The sequence below is a fragment of the Chelmon rostratus genome, chromosome 22 (genome assembly GCF_017976325.1).
Source record: "Chelmon rostratus isolate fCheRos1 chromosome 22, fCheRos1.pri, whole genome shotgun sequence".
NCBI lineage: Eukaryota > Metazoa > Chordata > Actinopteri > Chaetodontiformes > Chaetodontidae > Chelmon > Chelmon rostratus.
In genome coordinates this window covers 20,144,898-20,162,706 of record NC_055679.1, presented here as the reverse complement: position 1 = coordinate 20,162,706, position 17,809 = coordinate 20,144,898, and the positions used below count along the sequence as shown (strand labels likewise).

The 17,809-nt window shown below is 48.0% G+C and overlaps 1 protein-coding gene across 7 annotated transcripts in view; it reads right to left on the bottom strand.

Moving 5' to 3' along the window:
• Window positions 1-322: 322 nt before the first annotated feature.
• lrp6 (low density lipoprotein receptor-related protein 6) overlaps window positions 323-17,809 on the bottom strand; it is a 40,609-nt gene continuing 23,122 nt past the window's right edge. For 2 of the 7 annotated variants that reach the window (XM_041963737.1, XM_041963738.1), the window contains exons 9-23: window positions 17,300-17,589; window positions 15,987-16,213; window positions 15,709-15,893; window positions 14,236-14,562; window positions 12,956-13,158; window positions 12,651-12,862; window positions 11,228-11,418; window positions 8,999-9,208; window positions 8,401-8,526; window positions 8,074-8,319; window positions 7,804-7,914; window positions 6,994-7,224; window positions 6,777-6,916; window positions 6,465-6,562; window positions 323-4,618 (exon numbers count right to left, since the gene is read on the bottom strand). In XM_041963737.1, coding sequence (XP_041819671.1) covers window positions 4,315-4,618; window positions 6,465-6,562; window positions 6,777-6,916; window positions 6,994-7,224; window positions 7,804-7,914; window positions 8,074-8,319; window positions 8,401-8,526; window positions 8,999-9,208; window positions 11,228-11,418; window positions 12,651-12,862; window positions 12,956-13,158; window positions 14,236-14,562; window positions 15,709-15,893; window positions 15,987-16,213; window positions 17,300-17,589 — 3,101 coding nt within the window. In that variant the 3' untranslated portion in view covers window positions 323-4,314. The remainder of the gene's footprint in view (window positions 4,619-6,464; window positions 6,563-6,776; window positions 6,917-6,993; window positions 7,225-7,803; window positions 7,915-8,073; window positions 8,320-8,400; window positions 8,527-8,998; window positions 9,209-11,227; window positions 11,419-12,650; window positions 12,863-12,955; window positions 13,159-14,235; window positions 14,563-15,708; window positions 15,894-15,986; window positions 16,214-17,299; window positions 17,590-17,809) is intronic. The other 5 variants (XM_041963740.1, XM_041963742.1, XM_041963741.1 and 2 more) reach the window with 3 other exon arrangements.

Below are 17,809 nucleotides of genomic sequence, written 5' to 3'. Positions count from 1 at the left end.
TGACACCAACAAAGACCACAGTGCTGCCCTAAATTATTTTAAAGGCTATGAAATATAATCTGTTCTTAAATAATAAAATTATTGAATTATTGAAGATAAATTCAGAGATTTAGTGGGTGGATCCACTCTCTGGGTTTGGGAACCTACACATTTAGATCAACATTAATTACTATTTTGAAATTAGATTTGTATTATTTGTGTATGTTTGTAGAACATACATTGTACATATATTATTATGACCATAATAATGTAGTGTGGTGGTTTGTAGTAACATTAATACACACATCCCCGACCCAAAAAGCAATCAGCACACAGACACTAGTAAAAGTTCACTCACTTTATATTTAACAAAAAGAGAAAAAATCAGCATTTCATGAGTTACAACAGCTTATGGTGGCAGCTGGATGGGCTGTACAGGTCCATCTGATACTCTGGTGTACAGGTAAAGCAGTCATCGTATAAAAACGGAGAGTTAGTGGAAACTAAACGAACACGACGAACCAAATGTTGGTCATCTCCACAAACGTCCTCATAAAGCACCATGAGAGCAAACGGATGAAGGACAACATTTCAAAAACGACGACACAAACTTCTGTTTTCCTGTCGAACCTCCGAGAAAACCTGGAGACAAAAGTGCTTTTTAAAAAATGACTTTTTCAATCTTTTTACATTTCTACTTTCTTTGACCCTTTTCAACCACGTTCATCACAATCTGTACAAAAAATCCACTTTCGACTCAGAGAAGTACCAAACGTTGGCATGACGCCGAGGCGTCGCCTTCACATTTTACAGTTTGATTTGTCTCGTTTCTTTCAGTCGAGCCCGAAAGGAGTCAGGAGGAAGATCATTCTCTCAGTGTCGAAAGCTCAGGTGAAAAAGAGTGAAAGTCAGCACAGTGATTCTGGAGGAATTTGGCTTCTTTTGTTTTGTTTTCTGTTTCGGACTAAAAAACCAAACCAAACCATAATTAACATCAGATTTAAAGTGAAATCAGCAGTTAGTGTTCTGACTGCGCCTCTTTCACTCCGTCAGTCATTTAAACCCTCGTTAACTTCGTTAACACCCTCAGAAACTTCACATCGAGTCCTCAGATTTCTGAACTCACTCACTGCCATTAAATATTTTGTCACTTTGATTCTACCTTTAAGATTTAATAGTTTGAGACTTTTGTCTGAGTGGATTTACAGGATAACTGATCGTACAGACGTTATCAGATCATAAAGGATCTTTAGAAACAGAAGAGCAGCGAACACAGAAGGAATCAAATTTTAATCCTTAGAAAACTCAAATTATTAATGGAAGGAGCAAATGAGGAAAACCGAGGGCTCGTTTTACTAAAGTAATAATAATAATAATCAGCAGAGGAAGAGAATGATTTTCCAACCAGATCCCGGACTCTGACTAGATCCCAGACTCTGACTGATGAGTCAGAAACCTCCTCTTCATCAAGTCAGCTGTCTCTGTCGGACTCTTCTAACACACAAACCAAACGTCCACCGTTACACAACTTTCCTCCAGCTGCACAACTCTGAAGTTTTGTACCAGAAATCATCTAAAAAAATAAAAGTCCTGTAAAGTGCAGTTAGAGAATGAGAACGTCTCCAAAATGTGTGGATTTGATGCGAATGTGCGCAGGCCTGAAAACACACCTGGATGTGTTAGGAGGTGATTGTACCACAGGTAGCTCAGCTGGTCGACACGTGTGGACAGATGCTGAGGGTGTATGGAGGCAGCGGGGAGCCAAAACTATAAATTCGTGTACTGGTCTAAGATATACTGGACGTTTGGCATCGTCACTGGTTTTGGTGGTTCGGGTTTCTGCACAGTGTTACTGTCCTGGAGAAAAACACATCTATGGAGCTCCATCAAGTCCATCAAGATATTCTTCATATCTTGTGCACACAGAGAATCATTTCTGCAAATATTTTACAGGTTAAAGTCACGTTGGGCAACACCTTTGGTACCAAGATATTAATCTGTGCGCAGTGAGCAAAAGTTATTCTCGATACGATCGAACAACTTTAATTCTCAATTCTGCACAAAGTAAAACTGGAACGCACAAGATGCCAAAAATATCTTTCAACTTTCTGTTTGTAGAATCAAGAACCGTTTTCTCGATCACAGACCGTCTTCCTGCCTTATTGTGTCCCAAAATGAAGGTAAATGATCTGCAGGATCAAACAGCTTGAATCTGGACTGAACGTTTGTTCTGTTTCTAATTTCAACTTTTCAGTTTCAGACAGAAGAACACTGGAATATTTTTACACAATCAAAAAAAAAAGGTTTTTTTTGCTTTCCGTACCAAAGCGTGTGAGGACAGCAGCCCTGAGCGTCGTCGTGGATATTTGGTGTTTTTATTTTAATTTTCTGATGACTCTTAAAATCGCTGTAAAAAAGAGACGTTATGATCAGATTACTCGACTTTAACAAATCAGGTTCAAGGATCGTTTGTTTTTTTAATTAAAAAATGTCTCCAAAGAGTAAAATGCCTCGTTAAGACAAGATGCTTTTTGTGCTTTCGATGTTAAAGAAAAGACAGGAAACGCTGTTAAAGACAAACTTCCACTGACAGACTGACGATGTGTGGAGCTTTAAGATTGTCAGATTCATGCTGGTGTTATTTCTCTCTTCAGGACGTTTGACGGCGGGATGAAAGACGCTCCTCCCACGGTTAGACAATGCTACGAGTTTTCTTGAAAAATAGATTTCTGGTCGTCACAGAAGCACAAAGACAAGAACAGATTTACAAAAAAACAGATGTTTGACGAGCGTCAAGGCAACAGAACGGATGCCGCCTCGCGTTTCTCTTCTGGTCCCAACGTTTCTGCCTCCACGTGGTTTAAAAAGACTCTTTTGGCACAACAGTCCTTCAAACATCAAACATCAGGTTGACTTTCATGAACAGACGCTACGAGTCTGATATGTTCTTCGATTTGACTGATCTGAGATTGTCGCCGAACGTTTGGAGTGAAATTCTGTAGAAAAATAGAATGAGGCAATATAAAAAAAGACGGAATGAAAAGTACTGCAAGAATTCAATGGATAGATTTACAATGATTTTCTATATAGCTTATAAATACGTTATCTACACAATATGTGGTACAAAAATACTATATAGCATTTAGTGGGCACTGGATTTCCTTTGTTTTTTCCTCAAAGTAACGACAACATAAAAATAAAAAGGATGCGGAGATGTGGAACTGCTCAGGCACAAGATCGTGTTCACGGTGGAAACGCCGCTTCCTCCACGCGTGACGACGAGGATTAAAAACCAAACGCCAAAAGGTGGAGGAGGACTGACGGACGTGTTCGCTGTGCAGCTTTGGGTCGATTCAGTGAGAACAGAAGACGTCAAACACGAGCGCACGTTTTGGTTTAAATCCCGTCCGACGTCATGACGATCTGATGGATGCGAGTCATGTGACGTCCTGATCTTGACGTTTAGTGGAAAGTGTTGTAGTGTTGTGTACGGAGGCCCGGAGCGGACAAACCGCCGATCTTTTATTTCTCGTGCTGTCTCGTAGTAAAAAAAACAACAAACTAACCAAAGCGGCCGATTGTCTGACGGTTTTCATCAGCACCAAACGCATCGCTCGGGACCCTTCAGGGACTCGTAGAGTTTAATCAGTCGGCCTCGTCAATGCTCGGAGGCGCTCTCGGTTCGATCGATCGGTAATAAATATGTGCCTTACAGTGTTATTGCTTCCGCTGGGGACTCGAGCGTCCTGGTCACATGACTCTCACCCACGACAGACGCGATCCTACGAACCGTTTCGGAAATGAGGAGGTAAATTCAAATCAAAGACCCAGCACCACATCGCTGAAAACAGGCTTCTTCTCCGGCCCCTCCCCGTCCAGTTCACATGGCAACTACAGAGAAGACGGCCGCCGAGCCGCGGCGCCCGCCTCCCGTCCAGCAGCTTCCTGTCGCCGCTGATGTTTTTCATATTTGGCATCAGATAAGTTAAAACGTCCCGCTGTTCAGTTCTCATCCTTTTTGTCCTTCAGCCTCTTTTTCTCCTGCTTTAAGGCAACTTATATTTGTGATGATTTTAATAAAACTTTTCTTAAAAAAATGTACAAATTTCTTAATACAAACCTCTATGACTCATCAGTAAACACTGTATAGAAAATATATAAATATGTTTTTCTCTTTTTCAATGTACAAATGTTCTGCAGCTCTGTTCGTCGTCCTGCGTCTCCTCCCGTTTCGTCAGTCTCTCGTTCCCATTTTTGACCTCAAATATGCACAATTGCTATTTACAGTGAGGGGGCGGAGCTGTGCGGAGGGTGGGGGGGGTCGGGGTACGCGGCTCACGAGGAGTCCGTGCAGGGCGACGGCGGCGGCGGGTAGAGGTGGTGGGAGTAGCTGCGCTCGGTGTAAGGCGACGGCGGGCAGCTCTCGCAGTTCTCCTCCGCAGACAGGTACTGGCTGCGGGGCGTCGGCGGCGGCGGGAAAGGCTCCGAGTCGTAGTTGAGGTCGCTGGTGTAGCCCTTGGCGGCGGCGGCGCTGGACTTGAGCGGCGCCCGTCGTCCCGGCGTGTAGTCGCTGTCGCACACGTCGGTGCTGCAGGGGGTGGTGGGAGGGGCGAAGTGACGGTAGGTGTAGGGCCGGTAGCTGACAGACAGAAACAACAACAACTGTCAGTTTCTATTTCTGCCTCATTTGATCAACAGACATTTAAAGTTTCCACTGGCTGTCTGTAGCTGTTCACTTCCTGTCTCCACTGGCTGTCTGTAGCTGTTCACTTCCTGTCTCCACTGGCTGTCTGTAGCTGTTCACTTCCTGTCTCCACTGGCTGTCTGTAGCTGTTCACTTCCTGTCTCCACTGGCTGTCTGTAGCTGTTCACTTCCTGTCTCCACTGGCTGTCTGTAGCGCTTCACTTCCTGTCTCCACTGGCTGTCTGTAGCTCTTCACTTCCTGTCTCCACTGGCTGTCTGTAGCTGTTCACTTCCTGTCTCCACTGGCTGTCTGTAGCGCTTCACTTCCTGTCTCCACTGGCTGTCTGTAGCGCTTCACTTCCTGTCTCCACTGGCTGTCTGTAGCTCTTCACTTCCTGTCTCCACTGGCTGTCTGTAGCGCTTCACTTCCTGTCTCCACTGGCTGTCTGTAGCTCTTCACTTCCTGTCTCCACTGGCTGTCTGTAGCGCTTCACTTCCTGTCTCCACTGGCTGTCTGTAGCTCTTCACTTCCTGTCTCCACTGGCTGTCTGTAGCTCTTCACTTCCTGTCTCCACTGGCTGTCTGTAGCTGTTCACTTCCTGTGTCCACTGGCTGTCTGTAGCTGTTCACTTCCTGTCTCCACTGGCTGTCTCTTCACTTCCTGTCTCCACTGGCTGTCTCTTCACTTCCTGTCTCCACTGGCTGTCTGCAGCCTGGCTGGTGGATTCTGTTACTGTGGACAGACCCAGGCTAGCAGTTCCCCCTGGTTCCAGTCTTTTGGCTAAGCTAAGCTAACTGCTGCGGCTTCATGTTTTCTGTACAGACATGACAGCAGACTTGATCTGAACATGTGACTCTCAGAGAGAAGAGAAGAAGAGGATTCATCTCAAACTGTTTCAGGAAGCTAAACGTCACAACAGCTGAAACAACGTTTTCATTTTTCAGTGTTTCATTGAGCACTGAAGTTTGAGACCTGAAACGGTGGAAACAAGTCTCTTTATGAAACACTGATTCAGCTGCATGAAGGAAACACTGTACAGCAAATATGAAGCTTAGCTTAGCACAAAGGCTGGAAACAGCTAGCACGACTCTGTTCAAAGGTAAAAAACCTGCAAGCCTCACTGATCAACATGTTTGTTCATTGGTTAACAGGATCAGAATCCTGTCGGATCGTCTCAATCGTTGTTTTTCGGCCTAAATGGATTCAGTTAAATCTCAGAAATGAAGCTTGTTAGCAAAACTTCACCATAAAAATCCCAAACTATGAAAAACTGACGACTCGACAGCAGCGAACAAAGACAGAAGCCAAGAAAAGCAGATGTTTCTGCAGAGCTCGTTTCTCCGTGACGATTAAATCTCTACATGTTTTCAGCCTCTGTGAACGAGCTGTTGGCCTCAGCGGAGGCTCCGAAGCTACGAGGCTCCGAGGCTTCGAGGCTGAGGTGCACAGAGTTCCAGGTTTATTTTTGTCTAAACGTTAAATCAGACCTGCAGAATAGACGTTAATGAAACTTCATTATTTTAAGATCAGATTTGGTTGTTTTTTCTGACAGAAGCGCCTCAATCATTCAATCATTTCTATTTTTACAGTTTTTATGATTTTTAAATTGAAACTCTTTTTAATAACGATGCTCTTCAAAGCCACCGGCTGGTTCTGGGGTTCAGAGGGTTAAAGAGGGACCTTCTGTGGGTCAGTAACTAGACTCAGACCTGGTTCCTCTGGTCTAAACCTCCTGGAGGAGTTCTTGTGGTCGAAAACATTCTTTCACCTTTTCTGCACAAAGCAAACGTTGGGTCGTACCTGTAGGATCTGTGCGTGGAGGGACTGTTGGAGGAATAACCGAACTCCATCGTGTACTGAGAGCGGACTGTGGCCGGAGACGGAGGAGGATTCAGGATCTGCACGACAACAACACAACACAGAGTGAGCATCATCCAATCAGCCGACAGCAGCGCCTCACGAGCTGAGGAGGCGGCTAACGACTTCTCATCATCATCATCATCATCATCGTCATCATCAGCTGGTGATCAAACATCAGGAGTGAAATCATGGATCTGTTAAACTGACGCTGCGCTGGAGGAGCGCGTGGCGTGAACCTCGGCTCAGACTCACCGGGGGGAAGTACGTCCCCTTCGTGCTGGACGAGCTGCTGGACGACGCTCCGGTCACGTGGGCGCGGTCGTACGGAGGTCCGCTGCTCCCGCCCATGATGCTGAGGGAGCCAATCACAGACTTCCCTCTGGACATACCTGCTGACGGAAACAAGCGTCAGCACCGCGTTCCTCAAACAAGATGTGTGAAATCGCGAGCGTGGCGCCGGGCGTCTCACCTGGCAGCGAGCTAGACAGCGAGCTCGGGTGCGGCACGTATCCCAGCGGCACCGACGACGGCCCGTGAACCACGAAGTCGTTGGTGACCGTCTCGCCGTCGTCCTTCATCTGCGGACAGAGGACGCGCTGACACACGAAGTACACGGCGCCCACCACGAACAACGCCATGACCACGCCCACGATGGAGCCGATGGTGTTGTTGGGCTGGGGAGGCGGCTCCTCCGTCGGATCTGAAACCACAGAAGAAGAAGAATGAAACACCAACAAAGATAAATATAACAAGACCTGAAGACGATTAAAAACTAAAGAAGTTCTTGAACTTTGGTTCATGGTTATTAAATCAAAATCAATATCATGATATTGATTTTAGCCACATGTTGCTAACGTGCTCACTTGTTAGCTTCCGTATCAGAGTGGTTTAATGACTTCTTGATGAATGACTTGTTTGGTTTCCCTTATTAATAATAATCATAATACCTTTAAAGCACTTTTTCAAAGAGAAATTACAAAGAGCTTCACAAAAGATAAAATCAAGAAGTGATCGATTTATAAAACATCAATCAATAAGTTTAAAAGTGAACACAAAAAAATGAAAGGACTGAAGTTTAACTGTTCATTATCGGTGGCTATCGGTGTGTGTCCACACACGTCTGTTGAGGTTTGTTTCTTCTTCTTTACTTTTATTTATTTCTGTTTTTCTAATTTTGTGTAACTGCGACGTCCGACAGAAGAGCGACGGCGTCGGAAAAAGACGGCGTGCTGCAGAGCGAGCTGAAGGACAGGTGGAGCGGTGACGTGCGCAGACTCACAGCAGCCCATCTCGTCCGAGTTGTCGGTGCAGTCCATGTTGTGGTCGCACTTCTTGTGTTTCCCGATGCACTGACCGTTAGAACAGGTGAACTGATCCGGAGGACAACGCACTGGAGGACAAACAGAGACAACATTGAACTCCTCAAAGATCCTCTGAGAGGGAAGACGCTCCGCTCTCCTCCGCAGAGCAGCCACATCCTCTGGTCAATCACATCAGATCAATAATCTACCGTATTGTTTGGAATCATTTAAACAGCGGGAGGAGTTACCTGTCTCACCTTCACACTTGTTCTCGTCGGAGCGGTCCTGACAGTTGATCTCTCCGTTGCAGCGGAGGCTCAGGTCGATGCACTGCCGGCTGTCGCACTGGAACTCGGACTCGGAGCAGACGGGACAGTCCTCCTCGTCGCTGCTGTCGTCGCACTCGGGGTAACCGTCGCACCGCCACGCCTGAGGGATGCAGTCCACCTCGCCGGACGTGCAGGAGAACTGCTCCGGGGAGCAGGTGGGGGGTTCTGAGGGGGACACACAGCACGGACGTTCAGACTCGGCCAGTTAAAACCAGTGAAACCAGTCGAGGACCGGACGGCTCTCACCTCCGCAGGACAGCTCGTCCTGCAGCAGCACCAGGTGGACGGGACACGAGCAGCGGGTCGTCCCGTCTCCCTTCACGATGCAGATGTGGGAGCAGCCGCCGTTGTCCCAGGTACACGGGTGTTTACCTGCAGGAACAGGAAGCTCAAGTGAGTCGTGGAAACACCTGCGTGTCCACAGAGACTAAACATCAGCAGGGGGGGCGACCCTCTCAGTCTGATATCTGTGGTTCTGCCTCTTTTCACATGAACACTGCTGTCTTTTAAACTTTATTTAAACAGGACTGAGAAACAAAATCACGACACCAACGAAGAAGAAAGACTGTTCTGTCCTGTCACCTGTAATCCTAATCTATGAAGTCAACATTACTCACTCCATCCCGTTTGTTCTGAGAAATATTCTTATTTCATACTTATGACTCGTTTTTCTTTTACTGTTTCTTTTACTGTTTTCAAGTGTGAAACATCTTTTTAAAGAGTGTTTTTAGGCTAAAATGTTGCTTTAATCCCACATTGTTTGAGCTGGTGTTTCCTGTTAATAGCCAGCATGTAATCTCCATCCTGTCTGTCAGCTGTAGAAGCGTTCTGAGCTCAGACTCACTGTACTCCCTCATGTCCAGCTCGTGGACGGCGTGGATGTCGCTCAGGTAGGTGATGCGAGCCTGGATCTTGGTGCGCCCCTCCCTCGTTGTCTTGTCGATCCGTTCGATCATCTGCTGCTGCTTGTCGATCCAGTACAGGTGGTTCCCGAACACCGTCAGACCCACCGGCTGCAGGATGTTGGAGTCCGCGATCACGATCCGATTGGCTCCTGAATTTAAAAACAAGAAAAACCACCAGGGGAAAAAAAACAAGGTTGGAGGGCAAAAAACTTCAACAACAGAGGCAACAAAACGGGTGAGAAACTGAGGGGTGAGGCAGGAGAGGGGGCAGGAGGAGTGGACAGTGATACACTGAGGTCAGCTACAGTCAACACATTCATCACTCAACACACTACTGAACCTGCAGCGTGGGACGTTTGTCTCCCCCTTCTGGCCGTGACAGTAACTACACAAGCAGTCAACGAGCTTTAGAGCTTAAAGGAACATCAGGACATCTCCACATATCCAAAACCCTGAGCTGAACCACTGCTTTTTAAATGAAGTTCTGAATGACGCTGCTCAACGTCTACTTTCAGCTTCATGTGTTGTGGCTGTCGAGGTGAAGGGGAGGAGCCTCCTCCTCCTCATCATCATCAGTTGTTTTAGTTTTAACTTTGTCCGTGTTGAGATAAAGGGAAGGTGACAGAAGAACTAAAAGCAGTGAAGAAGAAGATCATCAGTCTGTGAAACTGCTGTTTGTTCTCAGCTCTCCTGCAGGAGCTGTTGTTCACGGGACCGTCCTGGTGGGGGCACCACCCGCCTCTGCAGAGTGAACTCACGCAGCCGTCAGACTACATTGAACCCACAGGACGGAGTTTCCCCGCACAGGATCGAAGAGGAAGGCCGAGACCAGGACGAGCTTCGACCAATCTTCAGTCCTGCATCAGCAGCACGAAGAGGGGCTTGGGGACTGGGACTCGGTGCGATGCTGGTCTGTTTACAGATGGTTCACATTCCTGTCGGCCTGCGTGGGGCTCCGGAGAATCACAGGAATGTGCTGAGCTCGGGGCTCCGAGCCAAGTTCTCCTTTCCAGGCACCAAACCCCCCCCCCCCGGTCCTTAAAGAGGGTCCTTCATCTGCTCTGTTCACACATTTACTGCCCGATTCTCCCCCACAGGCAGACAGGCAGAGCGGCAGAGAGACAGAAAGACTGAGAGACAGACAGACAGAGAGACAGAAAGACTGAGAGACAGACAGACAGAGAGACAGACAGACAGAGAGACAGGCTGGCAGGGAGACAGGCAGGCAGAGCGACAGAGAGACCCACAGACAGAGAGAAAGACTGAGAGACAGACAGGCAGACAAAGAGAGAGACAGAAAGACTGAGAGACAGACAGAGAGACAGACAGAGAGACAGAAAGACAGACAGACAGAGAGACAGGCTGGCAGGCAGACAGACAGAGAGACAGGCTGGCAGGGAGACAGAAAGACTGAGAGACAGACAGACAGAGAGACAGAAAGACTGAGAGACAGACAGACAGAAAGACTGAGAGACAGACAGACAGAGAGACAGACAGACAGAAAGACAGACAGACAGACAGACAGACAGGCAGAGCGACAGAGAGACAGAAAGACTGAGAGACAGACAGAGAGACAGAAAGACTGAGAGACAGACAGACAGAGAGACAGGCTGGCAGGCAGACAGACAGAGAGACAGGCTGGCAGGCAGACAGGCAGGCAGAGCGACAGAGAGACCCACAGACAGAGAGACAGAAAGACTGAGAGACAGACAGGCAGCCAGAGAGACAGACATACTGAGAGACAGGCAGACAGAGAGGCAGAGACAGGCAGGCAGACAGACAGAGGGACAGACAGACAGGCAGGCAGACAGGCTGTCTCTGCCTGTCTGTCTGTCTGTTCACAGGATGCTCAAATTGCTGAGCGTGAGGCCTGAACTTCATCAATAATCAATAATCACTGATGTATTCATAATTCCAAAGACAGGGGGAAATTGATCAGGACAATTCAGAGATCAATACATGTTCTATTTCATCGTTCCTCGTTCATCCAGGATTCATAGAACCGTAGTTACATGCGTAACTATCGATTTAAAGCAGAAGAACTCCTCTTCACACTGTACACTCGACATGAAGCTGCAGCCAGCTGACGGTTAGCTTAGCTTTAGAAACGAGGTGTGTGGTGTGTTCTGTGTGTTCTGTGTGTTCTGTGTGTGTTCTCTGTGACTCACCGGAGAGGTCGCTGCTCTCGATGCGTCGCAGGTCGGAGTCGACCCAGAACAGCTTCCCCACCTCGTTATCGATGGCCAGAGCGACGGGTTTCCCCAAACCGCTGAAGAACAGAACCTCGCGCTCCGTCCCGTCCAGCGCCGCCCGCTCGATCTTCGGAGAACGCTCCAGCAGGTTGGTGAAGTACATGTACCTGCAGACAACAAGGAGGGACACGCGACGATCGTGAGAGTGGCGGCGTTTCCCATCGACTCGGATCACGTGAGCGGCCGAAGCTGCCGTTTCTGCTGTTTGTTTCTGGCGTGTTTTCCTCTCTGAAGGAACCAGAACATCTGCAGACTTCATTTCTCAACCACACAATGACCCAGAGATTACTGCGCGAAGCCCGGCCCGAAGGGAACCCTGCAATTATGGCTCCAAACAAGCGACTCGGCACCACTGAGCCACGACGGCTTAAAGAGCTTCACGAGCCCCAGAGAATAAACAACGAGAACAAATTACTGTGTGATTACAAACAAGATGCAGACACCGAGGAGCAAACTGAAGAACAAAGACGTTCTAATCAAAGACGTTCTAATGAGGATTCACAGGAACCTGCATGTTCTCAGAACATGTGAACATCAAAATGCTTCCTGAACTGGATCAAAGGTCTAAGATTCACCACAAGAAAACCTGAGAGGATGATGAGCCAGTTAGCCTGCAAGGAGCGCTCCACCTGTCCTCCATCTGTCCACCACCTGTCCCCTACCTATACTCCACCTGTCCTCCATCTGTCCTCCATCTGTCCACCACCGATACTCCACCTGTCCCCTACCTACACTCTACCTGTCCACCACCTGTCCCCTACCTATACTCCATCTGTCCTCCGCCTGTCCACCACCTATACTCCACCTGTCCACCACCGATACTCCACCTGTCCACCACCTATACTCCACCTGTCCACCACCGATACTCTACCTGTTCCCTACCTACACTCTACCTGTCCACCACCTGTCCCCTACCTATACTCCATCTGTCCTCCGCCTGTCCACCACCTATACTCCACCTGTCCACCACCGATACTCCACCTGTCCACCATCTGTCCTCCATCTGTCCCCTACCTATACTCTACCTGTCCACCACCTGTCCTCCATTCATTCTCCAAATGTCCTCTATCACTCCATCTATACTCCATGTACCCTCCATTCATTCTCCACCTATACTCCACCTGTCCTCGATCTATCCTCCATCACTCACTCACATTCATTCTCCAACTGTCCTCATACCCCCAGCTATATGATGATGATGATGATGATGATGATTTGTGCTCTTCAGTTGAAACGACCTAAAACCAGCTGGTTTCTCTGCTGCTGGTCCCAGTCTTCAAAGACCTGCTTCCTCCACTATGAGAGCTAAACTGACTGTGTGTGATGTGAGTTTGCTGACCCTCTCTCGGGGTTGACCACGATGGCTCTGGGTTTGTCGTGCTCTCCTCTCAGCACCACCCCGACTCTGCTGCCGTCCGTCCGGGTGACGTTGATGACGTTGGTGACCTCGCTGGTCCAGTAGATGAAACGGCTGTAGATGTCGATGCTCAGGTCGTACAGCTGCAGACCCTGACTGGGTCCGCCCAGAGAGCTCGACACCACCGTCATACTCTGCCGGGACGAGACCAGAGACACCGCGGGTCAAAGACGACTTCACGTGTTACTGCTTTAACGGGAAACCGCTCCGCTTCCACGTGTCCTCACCTGGTTTCCGTCCTCCTGAGCGCGGCGGATGACGTTCTGCTTGGAGTCGATCCAGTACAGCTGCTTGTCCAGCGGGTCGTAGTCGATGGCTCGGACGTTCCTCAGGCTGTGGATCGGCAGGATGATGTCCGGACTCTGCTGCTCGTCGATCACCATACGGTTGATGGCCGTTTTCTGGCTGAACAGCAGGAAGGAAGTCGGCGCTGAAAGAAAAACAAACATGTTGAAAACACGTCTCATATGAAATTACTGTCAGACTTCTGCCACCAACACACATCTGTCCAGAGGAGAGAACACACACTGTGTTATCTTCTGTACCGGTGGCCTCTTGAGGACATGTCAAGCTCAACTCGTCAGAGTCGGCCGGACTTTGAACTCGTGTTGCCTTCATGTCACATTGAATTTATTGTAATTACGAGTTCCAGACATGTAAATGGAGCTCACGTCAACTCCCGGATCATTATTTATGACTGGGATTTTTCTGACAGCTCAGATATCAAACAGCCCCGAAACCCAAACAAACATGGAGGCCTCAGGTCGGCCAAAGACCGCGATCAACGATAATAATGAAACTCAGATTATACGGATGTGGTGTGATATTGTGAATGCAAAGTATTTTAATCCTGAAAACACACAACCATCGAGACTTAGTTAAGAGGAGGACCTTCACGTATGACATGAGTGTGGCATTAACGTTAGCAGACATTAGCATTCAGCAGCTAATCTTGGTATGCTAATGCTAATATGTTAACAAAATATCTCCTGGACGAAAAACAGATCTGTGTGCACGTGAGTGAAGAACGCAGTAATAATTGTGAGTGAATGTGAATCCGAGTGAATCGATATTTTATTATTATGTATATAATTTTTTACTGCTTGCTATTTCGATATTTTATTAAATATAGTTTGTTCTTACAGTCACGGTACACTTAATTTTCACTGCCATTTGCATCTGATATTCTTATTTTGATATTCATTAGCATTTGATATTCGTTTTGTGCAATACTTTTTACTACTGTTTACTATTTGGCTATTTTATTATTTTGTTATGTATATAACCTTTTTACTGCTCGCTATTTTTATATTTTATTATGTATAGTTTGTTCTTTATAGTCTTATTTTCACTTATTTCACTGTGTGTAATGCTGCTGCTGCACTGCAATTTCCCAGCTTGGGATAAATAAAGTACATCTGTCTATCTATCTATCTATGTAAAAGTAACTGGTGGAGTTGCAGCCTCTGAGCTGACAGGTGTGCCGGGTTTAAACACGGCGTCTCACCGCTGCACGTCTTGTTGTCGTAGTTGAGGGAGAAGTGGGCGGGGCAGCCGCAGACGAAGCTGCTGACGGGGACGGCGAGGCAGAGGTGGGAGCAGTGTCCGTTGGTGGAGGCGCAGGCGTTCCAGCCCCCCTGTCTGGACGAGTGAAACACCAGGATGTCCATGACGTAGTCCAGGTGGCCCTGGATGACGGTGCGGTTCTGACCGCTGGTCTTGTTGGCTCGTTCGATGCTGCGCTGGCTCCAGTCGGTCCAGTAGATGTAGTCCTGGTACTGGGTGAGGCCGAAGGGATGCGGGAGGTCGTCGGCTATCACCTCCCGGTCCTGACCTGAAGGGCATAAAGACAGACGTGAGCGGTGAGACTGTGGAGAGCTCATGAACCGATGAAAACACGCTGAAACACTGATGAACAAAAGTCAAAACGAGACACATGGTGACTTTTTAGAGCCATCAATCGTCAAAGTAGTTTGGTGTCTCATCAGGATCCAGTGAAGGATCCATGTCAGCGTCCAGCTGCTGGGACGTGGAGGACTGTGACCCCCCAGAGGACTGAACATGATCTAATTAATTAATCAATTCCAGATTTATCAACTGCTGGTTTCATAAAAGAAAAGCTTGAACATTTTGTGTTCAGAGAAACTGAAGAATCAACAGTTAGATTTATGAGATGAGTCCAGAAAACCAACGTTACAATAAACGTTCATGAAAAAGTGAAGTGGGGGCAGTTTAGATGGAGGAGGACGTCATAATTAATGCATTTGACTCCTGCTGCCTTCAGGGATCACTGAAGAGAAAAAGTTGTTTTTAATTTTGAACCTTTCTGACGTCGTTTTAACAACATTTCTGATCTTTTCATGGTGCAGGAACATTTAATCAAGAGTAAAACTTTAAAACACACAAAGAAAACGAGACGAAAACTAAAACTGATGGTTTTCTGTCGACCAAAATTAGACTCAAACTAACAACCAAACTAATCTAAAACTAGTCTAAACTAAATTAAAAGCAGGTGTGAAACTTAACACTGCAATCAGGACGAGTTGAGAAAATAATAAAGACGTTCGGTGAAGCAGAAATCTGCCCGCTGAGGGTTATTTTCTGTCCCCGTCCGACGCCAAGACTGAGGCTATTTTCCTGCACACAAAATTGGTAGTGTTGTCAGAGCAGTGTGAGTGTGCGCTGAGCCCGGACTCTAATAACAGTCTCGTTTTAGGAGTTTTCTGCGAGGAATATTTTGGTCCTGGTTTACGTCCACCGACGTGCTGAGAGCGAACACATCGGGACAAAACTCCTCGGAGCACGGCGGCTTTTGTTTCAGCTGCACTTTGAAGTGTCCTCCCATAAACACAGGACGAGCAGCTGATGTCTGTTCAGCACAGAGCTCACGTATGTGCAGAGGAACACGCAGCCACGGGCCTCCGGAGGCTTTCAGGGAGCAGAGAAGAAGAATCCTGTGGCGTCTGACGGAGACACTCACCGAGCATGTTGGACGATTCGATGAGCGTGGTGTCCAGGTCGGTCCAGTACAGGCGCCGCTCCGCGTAGTCGATGGTGAGGCCGTTGGCTCGGCCCACGTCGGCCACCAGAGTGATCCGCCCCGTCCCGTCCATCGCCGCTCGGTCGATCTTTGGCTTCCCGCCCCACTCGGTCCAGTACATGTACCTGTGGACGGGAAGTGGGTTTATTTAGAAAGGGGTTCCAGGCACCACCTCTGGTCCGTCAGAATCTTAGTTTCAGTTTCCTCTGAACTCTCACCCTTCAGCAGGATCCAGGGCCAGAGCTCGTGGACTGTCCAGATCCTTCCAGACCAGGACCTGCCGGTGCTGCCCGTCCAGCTTGGCCACCTCGATACGGTTGGTGCCGGTGTCGGCCCAGTACAGGTTCTTCCCCAGCCAGTCCACCGCCATCCCCTCCGGGTAGTCCAGACCGAACTCCACCACGTGCTCCAGAGCGCTGCCGTTCATGAAGGCCCGACTGATGGTCTGCAAGGGAGAACAGACGAGACCAGGAACAGGTCAAAGGTCAAGTTCTAGAACAGATCTGCAGCACAACTTCTCATTAGAACAGGATGTCGTCAGTACGACCGATATCTGGTCAATGTTTGGTTAGTAAACGGCAGCGTCGATACATCAGATGTTCAGAACTTCACAGTCAATCCGTCCACACACGTGAACACAGAGGGAAGCTGCTCTACATTCAGAGTCCATATTAAAGACAACAGACACACAAAGCTGAGAACACTGTTCAGAGAACGTCACACTGAACGACTGTTTGCTGCCACACGTTCCTCAGGATGAATAAAGTTCTCGTATTTCTAACATTATGTTCACAATGTTTAATTAACAGTGAAATAATGTTGCATTATTGTAACTCTTTTTGAAAAAATGTAACTTTAACAGATACGTTTGCTGTTATTTTATATTTTCTATTAATCAACAATTACAAACATGTCGACTCAAACATCAACATGTTGCTCCGTCTGTCAGTACTGTCTCACTTCCTGTCTGTGGCTCTCAGCTCATTGGTTCCTGCTCAGGATGTAGATCTTGAAAAACATCCTCGTGTCAGTATTTTCCCTTAAACAGCTGCTCACTGTCGTTTCTATCAGACAAACAGGAGGACAAACAGCATCTGTTGGGACTATTTTCAGCGGCGGATGAATCCACACGTGTTGCTGTGTGAGTGTTTGTGGCAGCAGGACGGTGTGTGTGTTCATGGTGATGAAGGAACGTGTTTGTGGATCACTGATGTGGTTTTAATGGAGCTCTGTGCAGATTATCACCTCGTCTTTGACTCATAATTTGTGTAACTTTGTAAAGAAAATAAATGTAACTCGGCCTCATTTGTGCAGAGAACAATGATGAAATCCACTGAATCCACGAGGAGAGAATCACGATGTGTGGAGAAGAGGAGGAGGAGAGGGGATGGAGAGATGAAGCAGAGTGGTTGGAGGGGGAGGGGAGCAGCCATCAATTATTACCAACCTGGGGTCTCCTGGGAGCCCATTACTGCTCCACACTGCAGGCCTCAGGCCAGCCAGCAGGACGTCTGCACGCACACGTTCTCACCTTCAGAGTGATGTCGGTCCAGTAGATGCGGTTGTCGGTGACGTCGAAGTCGAGCGCCGAGGCCTCCTTGACGCCGGTGAGCGGGATGGCCACGTTGTTGTTGTTGGTCTCCAGGGAGATGCGGCGGATGTCGGTGTGGCGGGAGAAGAGCAGGAAGGCCTCGGGGACGATGCAGGTTCTCATGTCGGCGATGAGCTCCAGGCCAATGGGACAGCCGCACTGGACGCCCTGCGGCTTGTAGAGGCAGAGGTGACTGCAGCCGCCGTTATTCTCTGCGCACGGGTTCGTACCTGAGGGGGGCGGGGCCACAGGTGAGTCAGGCGCATGCCACATGCATCAATACTGCGCTACTTTTCAGCTGTGAGAGAGGACATATTCAAAACAAGAACCGTCACCAGAGGAGCTGCTGTTAGTCGTTTGTAATCCTCAGTAACCCGACCGGCTGCCCGCTAGCTGTTCCCCCTGTTTCCAGTCTTCATGCTAAGCTAAGCTAACCATTCTGAAGCTCAA